General features: G+C 53.7%; 1 protein-coding gene across 1 annotated transcript; it reads left to right on the forward strand.

The window, feature by feature from the left end:
• Positions 1 to 4,376: 4,376 nt before the first annotated feature.
• Positions 4,377 to 8,732, forward strand: TMED4 (transmembrane p24 trafficking protein 4). The gene is made up of 5 exons (XM_048829625.2): positions 4,377 to 4,695; positions 5,534 to 5,634; positions 5,940 to 6,065; positions 6,518 to 6,664; positions 7,364 to 8,732. The coding sequence occupies exons 1-5, from the start codon at positions 4,377 to 4,379 to the stop codon at positions 7,511 to 7,513; spliced, it is 843 nt and encodes a 280-aa protein (XP_048685582.1). The 3' UTR covers positions 7,514 to 8,732.
• Positions 8,733 to 10,928: the final 2,196 nt, after the last annotated feature.

Genomic DNA, 10,928 nt, shown 5'->3' on the forward strand with positions numbered 1-10,928 from the left:
CAGATGACAAAACAAGGAGTAATGGTCTCAAGTTGCAGTGTGGGAGGTTTAGGTTGGATATTAGGAAAAACTTTTTCACTAAGAGGGTGGTGAAACACTGGAATGCGTTACCTAGGGAGGTGTTGGAATCTCCTTCCTTAGAGGTTTTTAGGGTCAGGCTTGACAAAGCCCTGGCTGGGATGATTTAATTGGGGATTGGTCCTGCTTTGAGCAGGGGGTTGGACTAGATGACCTCCTGAGGTCCCTTCCAACCCTGATGTTCTATGATTTGGTAAGCTGTCTCCTCAGCAGTGAGCTGCTCAATACGCTCTCTACGAGTCCTTCCTCTCTCTCAGAAGCCTCTCTTTTTAATTCAGAATTCTTTTCCTTTTCCAGAAATCAAATGTCTGCTGGTTTCTGTTCATGCTGAAGTTGCAGTTTATTTGCTGCCTTTTGCATTCTAATTGCTTCTGCAGCATCAGGTAAGGGCTGTGCTCCTGCTTCTGATGACTGGCCATTAACAGATCTCTCAGTTCTTGATTTGTAGCTTTCTTTTTAAAGCTTATCTCCTTTTCTGAACACAAATCTTCCAGGGCTTTTTTGTCAGGACCCTCATATGCTCTTTGCTCACTCACTCACTGCAAGTGCTCTTTAACCAACCAAACTCTCAATTCCAAAATTCAACTTGGATAGTGTGGGGTTCTGACCCAAAGCTTAACTGACCTGTGGAGCCAAGCAGGACTATGCCACTGTAACAATGCTGCCCTTGGTGGGACCCAACTGAGAGTGCCAATTCAGGACAAATTGCTTAGAGCAGAGCAGTTACAGCACAAGGCTGGGGTTCCTTTGCACACCAAGGCAAACCAAACCAGCCAGACAGAGAAGACTTTGGTTTTACACCATTGGCCAACCATAAGTCATACAAGCAATTCCCCTAGACACTCCAGTTTCCCAGTATTATCACTGGTGCCACTCATTATGGGGACGAATGGTTACGAAAACCAATACCCCAGTAAAAGAAAAAGGTTCTCCAGATCCCAAAGGACCAAGCCCCAGACCCAGGTCAATATACAAATCAGATCTTACCCACAAATCACACTGTTGCCCATCCTTTAGAATCTAAAATCTAAAGGTTTATTATTCATAAAAGGAAAAAGATACAGATGAGAGCTAGAATTCGTTACATGGAATCAATGACATACAGTGATGGCAAATTCTTGGTTCAGGCTTGTAGCAGTGATGGAATAAACGGCAGGTTCAAATCAAGTCTCTGGAGAACATCCACAGCTGGGATAGGTCATTCAGTCCTTTGTTCAGAGCTTCAGTTTGTAGCAAGCTTCCTCCAAGGGTATGAAGCATGATTCAAGACAAAATGGAGATGAGGCAGCTGCCTTTTATAGTCTCTTCCAGGTGGAAGGACACCCCTTTGTTCTTACTGTGGAAAATTACAGCAGAAAGATGGAGCTCTGAGTCACATGGGCAAGTCACATGTCCATGCATGACTCAGTTTACAGGCCAACGCCATTGTTTACCTGTTAGTTTGAATGTTCCCATGAAAGCTCAGATATGGATTGGAGTCTCCCAAAGTCCACTGTCAGTTAAGTGTTTCTTGATTGGGCACTTACTGAGAATAGTCCCTTCTCAAGAAGCTGACCAAATGCTTCACTGAGGCTACTTAGAATCAGAACACATTGATTTACAAGTACATAGCTAATATTCATAACTTCAACTACAAAAATGATACACCATACAGATAGCACAATCATAATTAGCAAATCATAACCTCTCCATAGACTCCTTATATGACAGCCTTTGTACAATATTTGTTGCAAATATATAACAGTGGTTGCAACAATGATCTATACGGTCACAGGTTATGTCAGTAACGTCACACAGCTACAAGGATTAAGCATCAAGAATCGCTTTCTTGAGGTCCAGCTTAAAGGCTACAAGCAAAACAAAAGCACCTGGGGTTAGCACAGAGGAATCCACAAGCCATAACGAAATAAAAGGAATAAACCTAACCGTGTTTTCCTAAACATTTCCTGATCTACTTACATATTTGGGGTTTTAAATGAGTAGTTTGTAGGTATGATACTGATGATTTTTTCATACCTGGTCTAAGTTTCTTACAGCATAGCTGCTCCCTGGCCACCTCTCCCCAGAGAGCAAACACAGACAAAAGGGGAGTCTTGTTTCCATTTTAAAAAGTTCTAGCCTTTCCATTGGCTCTTTTGGCCAGGTGCTCACTCACTTCCTTTTACCTATGAATAGCAGGGAGACTTTTTAACCCTTTACAGGTAACACAATTAGAGAACAGCTACTAAGAGGGATTTTATAGCTACTGGCTGGCTGGGTGTCCATAAAAGGGAGCTACCCTCCACCCCTTTTCATTTATCACAGAGGTGTTGCATTTGGATTGCTTTATGGGTTTCATGTTACCCTGAAATGTTAGGGAATACATTCAAAAAGGGCAGGATGGCAGCCCGATTACACAGCCCACATCTGCACAGAGTCCTGTGCTCGGGCAGAGACCCACGGTAGAGTCCCCATCTGCTTTTCAGTTCTTTGGCTTGTTGAGCCAGACTGGGGGTGCTGTGTGAAGCGCTTTGTTCATTCCTTTGTCTCTTGGGTCATCTTGAGAGATCTCCAAGAAGCTTGCATGGAGATCCTCCATGACCCTCTCTGCTAGGGAATGCAGTCTTGTTTCTTCCCCCACCATAGTGCCACAGCAGCAAACAGGTGAGCGGCATAAACTGGGTACTCTGGCTTTGTTACCCACACCAGAATCACCACGGCCTGTAAACCAGTGCCAATATATACTGCACTTGCCTTATGGCCGTACCCAGGTAGGGATGCCCAATGTTTACAGCTTCCATACCACAGAACACTCCCACCGCCCCGTCTGGCCATTCTCACCATGGTTTAAGCTGCCCAGAGGACAATTAAGAAGGACCAATGCTAGAGAGAGCTATTGCTGCAGGAAAGACAATAGGATCAACGGGAAACACACCAGGACAAACTGGGTTTGCTCAGGCAACAAAGCCAAATATTGCACTCAAACGAATGTTCAGTTCAGGATGGCCACTAAGGTGCCGTTAGGGTTCGGTTCTGAGCAGGCCAGGGCAGGTGTTTTGGGTTAAGACAGAAGACATACTGCCTATCCTGTCCCAGCATCACCCAGAACGGGCCCCTAGAAGATGCAGCCAATCCTTTTAATCCTGCCTGCTGGGCCCTGATTGACTTGTGACAGAGGAGGAAATATTCTGTAAGATTTTTATGAGCTATTTGTGTGACTGTGCCTGTCATCTTGGCCTCGTCGTCCACTGGGGGGGGGGGGTTAATTTGCTCCCTAGTACTTGGGAGATCTGGTGTTCGAGACATGTAGTCACATCTGTGTCCACATATCTAAAACCTACAACAACAGTACCTTGTGGCCATCCTGAATTGAACATTCGTTTGAGTGCTGTAAGGTCAGGCACTGGACACCCCACTGCCTCCCGTGAACTACATCTTCCAACTCACTCACGGATCCTAGTGGACTCTTAGCCCTGCAGTACCCATGCTGGATTGAACCTATTCCTTTGCAGGACCCCCCCGACAATTTCCTGCCTGTACAGTTCCAACCCTGCGCTTCCTATAAGCTAGTCCTCTTCTTGTTCCTTCCAGGCTGGTGCCTGTGTAATTCCACCCCGTCTGCATTTAGGCCATTCAGAATTTATAGCAGAGCCTCTTCTGGGCCACGTGTACTTCACAAGTCTGCACCAGCCCCTGTTGACTTTAACTGGGCCACACACCCTCCCCGGTCCTGGTCAACATCCCTCGCCAGGAAGATCAAGATCAGAGTTTCTCAGCCAAGCAGCTTTGCCTGAGTCTATAAAACCTTGGGAAGAGCTTCCAAAATGGAGCCCCACCCCCCTTCTGGTTTGGCTCCAAGTGTCCAGGAATAGTCTACCCTGGGCCAGCTGGTTGGACTCTGGCAGGGTATGACAACAGCAGGAAAATCAGTGAGCAACAAGCAGCTTTCCAGACTAGGAACACCTTAACTCTGACCCCACGCTCCCCTGCTAGCAGGCTGCAGAGCAATAGCAGAGATGGTATGGGATCTAGGAGCCCTGCAGACAGGAGCCAGGCGCCCTGGCCGGTAGCACCAGCCTCGAACCCGCAGCTCCCCCGTTGTGAGCAGGGGGTTACAGCCACTAAACCAACCGGCCAGGCAGCGAGCTTACTGGACGCATGCTCACCACGCTCAGGCGCTAACAGTTGATACGCATGCGCGACGCCCTCCCTCAACAGGTTTAGGGGTGGGGCTGAAGGACGCTCCGCATCCCCGCGCGCGCGCGCGCGCACCCGTACCTGTGGCGTGTGGGTGCGTGACTGGTGGTTGTACGCTGCGCATGCTCAGAGCCCTTCTCCCAGGCATGGCGCTTGCGCAGTTCTCCTCCAGGGCCGGGCAGCCGAGTGATTGCGCATGCGCGTCGTCTTCAATCCCCAGGGAGCCGTGGCAGCGCATGCGCGGTAGGTCGGGAGAGGGAGTGGGGCTGTCCATGGTCGGCGGCGGTGGGGAGTGGGTGCCCGGGATGCTGCGGACAGTGGCAGCCTTGGTGCTGCTGGCGCAGCTGGCGGGCCGGGGGGCGCATGCGCTCTACTTCCACATTGGGGAGACCGAGAAGCGCTGCTTCATCGAGGAGATCCCGGACGAGACCATGGTGATCGGTGAGGGGGGGCAGGGCGATGGGGAGGGGGGCGAGACCAACCGGCGGGGGAGGCAGGGCGATGGGTGGGGGGGGCGAGACCAACCGGCGGGAGGGGTGGGGGAGGCAGGGCGATGGGGAGGGGGGCGAGACCAACTGGCGGGGGGGGAAGGTCGGGCGATGGGGGAGGGAGGCGAGACCAGCTGGCGGGAGGCAGGGCGATGGGTGGGGGGGGGGCGAGACCAACTGGCGGGGGGGGGGAGGCAGGGCGATGGGGGGGGGCGAGACCAGCTGGCGGGGGGAGGCAGGGCGATGGGGGAGGAGGGCGAGACCAACCGGCGGGGGGGGGCGGGGGAGCAGGGCGATGGATGGGTGGGGCGAGACCAACCGGCGGGGGAGCAGGGCGATGGATGGGTGGGGCGAGACCAACTGGCGGGGGGGGAGACCAACCGGCGGGAGGAGTGGGGGAGGCAGGGTGATGGGGAGGGGGGCGAGACCAACTGGCGGGGGAGGCAGGGCGATGGGGGAGGGGGGCGAGACCAACCGGCGGGAGGGGTGGGGGAGGCAGGGCGATGGGTGGGGGGGCGAGACCAGCTGGCGGGGGGAGGCAGGGCGATGGGGAGGAGGGCGAGACCAGCCGGTGGGGGGAGGCAGGGGGCTTGACACGAGGCGGGGAGGTGGGCGGGGGGCTGGGTTTGATGTGGGATGGGGTGGTTGGCGTGATGGGCAGCAGGGGGTGAGAGGGCAGTGGGGGTGGAGTAGCACAGGGCAGTGCAGGATAAGGGAGTTGGGGGTGGGGTCAGGGCTAGCTGGGGGTATGACGGCAGCTCCCCGCCCTGATCCCCGTCTCTGGCGTGCAGGGAATTACCGCACGCAGCTGTGGGACAAGCAGTCAGAGTCGTTCCTGCCCTCCACGCCGGGGCTGGGCATGCACGTGGAAGTGAAGGATCCTGATGGAAAGGTAATGCTGCCGGTGGGCGCAGGGCTGGGGGTGGCAGCGCCCCGTGCCTGGACTCGCCCTGCTGCTTTGGGCAGAGCCCAGTTATCCTGCACCGGGGCATCTTTGTGTGCCCTCTCCCTTCCTCCTGCCCGGATCCTGGTGCCTCCCTTTGGTAAGGCCTTTGGGGCCAGATCTCAGGGGCTGCAGGCTTTGTTGGCCCAGGGTTTCCCTTGCCCTAGGAAAGTGACATCAGCAGCATGCTGGCACTGTGGGGTGGGATGGTGGGTCTTGCTTGGCACTCACAGCTCTGTCGCTGGTGGTTCCAGGTGGTTCTGTCCCGGCAGTATGGCTCAGAGGGCCGCTTCACCTTCACCTCGCACACCCCAGGCGAGCACCAGATCTGCCTGCACTCCAACTCCACGCGCATGGCGCTCTTCGCAGGTGGCAAGCTGGTAAGAGAATCCCCCAGTGCTTCACCCGATCTCTGCCTCTGAACCCGGCGGGGTGGGGGGCTTAGGGTGCAGGTTGTCCGTTTCTTCCGGGAAAGCAGTTGGAACACTGCCTGTTGGCCGAGAGGAAGGGCTGTCTGCCTAACGTGCCTGACTGGGATTCCTGGGCTCCAATCCTGGCTCTGCCACTCTCTCCCAGGATGATCACCATGGGCCATTGCCTGCCCTCTTTGTGCCTCAGTTTCTCCAGCTATAGCACAGGGGTAATGCCTACTGCTTGTGGGAAGGTGAAGTGAGTCTCTCTGATATGAGTAAAGTGCTCTCAGATGCTGGAGGAAGGGGGCCAGGGGGTGTGTGGAAGCTGAAAGACAGATTCTCTGGGGCCTTAACCTGTAACCGCGTGTGCTGTGTTGCTGGGAGCCCCGTGCCTCTGACCCCATGTGTGCCATGTGCAGCGTGTGCACCTGGACATCCAGGTTGGAGAGCACACCAACAACTACCCCGAGATTGCAGCGAAGGACAAGCTGACAGAGCTGCAGCTCCGAGCCCGGCAGCTGCTGGACCAAGTGGAGCAGATCCAGAAGGAGCAGAACTACCAAAGGGTAAGGGGCCTGGGGTACGTGGATGTGGGGCTCTTGAGGGTTACTGAGGTGACTGTCCATTCTCCCCATAATCCTCTCCAGAGAGTTCAGGGCTGTAAGACCTGCTTGCTGAGTGCTGGTTTGCATTCTTGGAATCTGCATAGGGCTGGGACAGGGAACCGTGGCAGGAAAGCCATCCCAGTGGCAGAGAGGGCTCATCAGGGGACGTACAGGCTGAAAACACACACTTGGCCTCATGTTCTGCCAAAGGGGCAATACAAGATGTGCTTCGGGTTGTGGCTGGGTGAGGGGGGATTTGTGAGGAGTGGGGGTGTCATGAGGCAGCTGGGCATAGGATGTCCATGGCCACCCTCTCTGCTTCACCTGATCCTGGTCTGTGTCACACCTGGGACCATTGGGGACTGAGTGGGTTGGTGCCTGCCTAATCTGGAAGCTGTTGGCAGGGGATGTAAGTGTGCATGTGGGAGACCTGCCCGGTTTGGAAGCCATTGGTGGGGGGCAGTAAGTGTGGGTGTGTGCCTGCTTGTGCACGTGAAGAGGGCGCCATACGCTGGCTGCGCAGTAGCAGGGGTCGTGATCCCCTTTAGAGCAAGATGGAGAGGGGCCTGCCAACAGGGGGTGGCATTGTGCCTGGGAGGCAGGGATTGAGGAGGATTCCCCACCCGCTCTGACTCCTCTTCCCATGTGCTCCCTGCACAGTACCGGGAGGAGCGGTTCCGCATGACCAGTGAGAGCACCAACCAGCGGGTGCTGTGGTGGTCCATCGCCCAGACCATCATCCTCATCCTCACCGGCATCTGGCAAATGAGACACCTCAAGAGCTTCTTCGAGGCCAAGAAACTGGTTTAATCCCCCCCCTTTCCAATCGCCACTGCAGCGCCCTCCACTCTCCCCCACACTGGCATGCCCCTCGCTGCCCCTCCCCCTCTGGGCATAGGTAGGCACTGAATTGCACTGGAACTGGGAAGCACGGGTACCTGCTGGCTGTCACACCACCGTGCTCCGAAGCCCCTGGGGGGCCATGATTAGCCACCAGGCATCTTGCTGTGTTGCCAGCAGACAGACAGGAGGAGGCCAGATCCTGGCTGTCTCGCTGACTCGCTGGTGCTCTGGTGCCTCTGGTGCTTCGCCAGCTGGGGCTAGCAGCCCCTCCTGGGGGCTTGGCACTGATCTGCCCTGCTACTGACAGGGCATCAGGGGTGTGCCAGCCTGGGCAGAGGCCGCTCTGTCCTCGCACACGAGTGCCATCGGTGCTGCTCTCCCTCCAGTTGCTGGGGCTCTGCTGCCCTGTCCTTTACCCCCCTGGCACCTGTTTCGCTCTGGTTCATCCCACCTGTGGTCGATAGCTGAGGCATTCGGGAGTGGGGTGCGTTTGGTCGGCGGCTCTGCACCTAGCGTGTGTGTTTCAGCCCTTGGGTGCGAGGAGAGGTGAGGGGCAGCCGCTATTTTATACCAGAATCTATTTTGATAACTGCAGCCCAAGACAGTGGCCCGGCCTCTTCTTTCCCCTGGTGCCCTGCCCCTTACCTGCAGGGGAGGCCAGACCCCACCTCCTCTCTCCCCTTCATCTGCTCCAGTCCCCCATAGGAGACCAGAGATGCTCTGACTGGCCAGGAGCGCTCAGGAAGGGAGAGCTGAATTTAGCCCTCTGGGGCCGGCCACATGCCAGGCTGTATCGGCCTGTCTTGCCCCCCGGCACATGACTTGTTCAGTTCTGTCTGAGATCCCAGGCTCCACGCACCCTCCCTCAGCTGGATCTATTCAGGGGGAGAAGTACATTGTGGTGGGTGCTTTGCCAGCTTTGTTGCATGGCAGGGGGAAGCGGCTGGTGCCAGTGGACACCCCCTCCCTTTTGGTATTTATGGTGGTGAAGGCAGATGGATGTGGGGCTGCCCTGGTATAGTTAAGATGCAGTAAAACTGAAATGCAGTTTGTTGTTTTCTCCTTCCCCCATGGTACTACCAAATTGGGTTGGTTCTGTCTGGGCCTAGCCCCTGTGTTGCAGGGAGAATTCATAACAGATGTTCTTTGTTACAATTTTGGAGTGAAATAAAACCTCTTCTGGTAACTCCTGTGCTGGGGGATGGTTATTGGACTGGGGCTGGTTTCTGAGCTCTCTGTCTGGCTGCTTCTACTGGTGGGGAAATGGGGGAGATCCTAGAAAAATAACCCCAGTAAATTCTTTGGGGAGGCCCATGTGTACAGTGCCTAGCACCGAGCCCCACCCCAACATGCTGTGAAGAAAATGGATCTAGGTTTTGTAAAGATGGTGTTGTTTTCAAAGATGTGAGATTCAGGTGACAGTGAACAAGAACACAGGGAGCAAATGGTTACACACGCAACACAATCATAACCTGCTTTCTAGAGCCTCCCACCAGCTTAACTTCCTCTCTAGAGAAGTTTCTCTCACCCAAAGCCCTCTGCAGCATTTCAGCCAAGGTTGGCTGAGCCAGTTTTCATGAATGTAATCGTGCTGTCTGTTTACTTCCCAGGTGGGGAATGTTCTTTGCCTTCTAGAAATCCCCCCCAAGTTAGTTGTCTTTGCTTATGGACAGGATAATCTCCCTTTGCCACCGGGCTTGCGTGCTCCATTCCTGTTGAGGTCACATCTGTTTGTTAACATTTGAGTGTGTTTAGCTGGGCACCCATTGCTTTAGCTTCCAATGCTTTAATTACATCCCAGTCCTGCTTTTCACCTCTGCCAGTGACTCATACTTTGCTGCAGACTCTGAGAACATATTTTCAGTCTATGTACATAACTCCTTAGGGGCTAGCCGGGCGTACATTTCATGCCGATGCTAAGGAGCAGCGTGACCCTGGCTTTCATATGAAACTGCACCTGACATCTGTTGGTGAACCAGCATGTACAGACCAGTCAGGATATACCTGTAACCCCCTTGTCAGTGCCATTACGAAGGTCTTGGGTCACAACGGGAGCTATTCTGAGCTCAACAGCTGGCCCATAAAGCATGTGGGAAGAGAGGGGAGATGCCTGTGCTCACCTACGGACATGACCCCTGAATGTAGATACACTCGCAGCCACTGTGACCCCAAGTGTGAATCACTCATAACTGATGCACAGTAAGAACAGCAAAGGGGGTACGGGGTGAGGTACATGCTAGAGTACATCCTCCCCTTGAGGGGGATCACTGTCTGGTGTTTCCTGGGGGGTCCTGCAGGGATCAGTTCTTGGCTCTGAGCAGTTTCATATTTTTACCAATGACCTGGAAAAGAGAATAAAATCACTGCTGAAGTTTGCAGGTGCCCCAAAGGGCGGGGGAGTGGTAAGTAATGAAGAGGACAGGTCCCTGGTACAGAGCCAACTGGATTGCTTGGTAAGCTGGACACAAGCAATACACATTTTAATATGAGTGACTATAAAGTCCTACATCTAGCAACAAAGAATGCGGGTCACACTGACGTGACAGGGCCTCCATCCTGGGAAGCAGTGACTGACAAGGACGTGGGGGGCATGGTGGAAAATCAGCTGAACATGAGCTCCCAGTGACACACTGGGGCCAAAAGAGCTAATGTGATCCTGGGATGAATAAACATCTGGAGCACAGAGCACTGGTGCGAGCACTGCTGGAATCCAGCGCCCGGTTCTGGTGCCCGCAGTTCAAGAAGGATGGTGATTAATTGGAGCGGGGTCAGAGAAGAGCCAAGACATTGATTAAAGGATTAGAAAACCTGCTTTGTAATGATAGACTCAAGGAGCTCAGTTTATTTAGCTCAACAAAGAGAAGGCTAAGGGGTGATTGGATCATAGTCTATAAGCATCTACATGGGGAACAAATTCAATGGGGCTTGTCCATCCAGCAGGGAAAGATGTAACAGTGCAAGGGTTGGAAGTTGAAGCTAGACAAATTCAGACTGGAAATAAGATGCGCATTTTTAATGAAGAGGATAATTAACCACTAGAACAATTTCCTAAGGGTCATGGTGCATTCTCCATCACAGGCAATGTTTAAATCCAGACTGGATGTGTTTCTACAAGATCTGCTCTATTTCAAACAGCAATTAATTCGGGGAAGTGTTAGGGCCTGGGTTATGCAGGGGTCAGCCTAGCTGCTCACATTGGTTCCTTCTGGCTTTGAAATCTACAAGGCAGTGGGGGGCCCTGATCTCTAATGGCATTTGGGTACTGCCACAAAACAAGTAAACTAGTTGTAAAATGGCCTGGATCCACCTGGAGTCAGCCCCTGGTGCCTAAGAACCATGAGTCTGGCCCCAGCTTAACCAAAAGAACCAACTCTGAGCATTT

This window comes from Caretta caretta, chromosome 26 (assembly GCF_965140235.1).
Source record: "Caretta caretta isolate rCarCar2 chromosome 26, rCarCar1.hap1, whole genome shotgun sequence".
In the NCBI taxonomy this organism is placed as follows: domain Eukaryota; kingdom Metazoa; phylum Chordata; order Testudines; family Cheloniidae; genus Caretta; species Caretta caretta.

What these genes read in the sequence shown, in the direction of transcription:
- TMED4 (XM_048829625.2), top strand. Translation starts at nt 4,377, where the DNA reads ATGCTCAGAGCCCTTCTCCCAGGCATGGCGCTTGCGCAGTTCTCCTCC. An exon ending in GGACGAGACCATGGTGATCG is followed by an intron (nt 4,696 to 5,533) that starts GTGAGGGGGGGC and finishes TCTGGCGTGCAG; the next exon opens with GGAATTACCGCACGCAGCTG. An exon ending in TCTTCGCAGGTGGCAAGCTG is followed by an intron (nt 6,066 to 6,517) that starts GTAAGAGAATCC and finishes TGCCATGTGCAG; the next exon opens with CGTGTGCACCTGGACATCCA.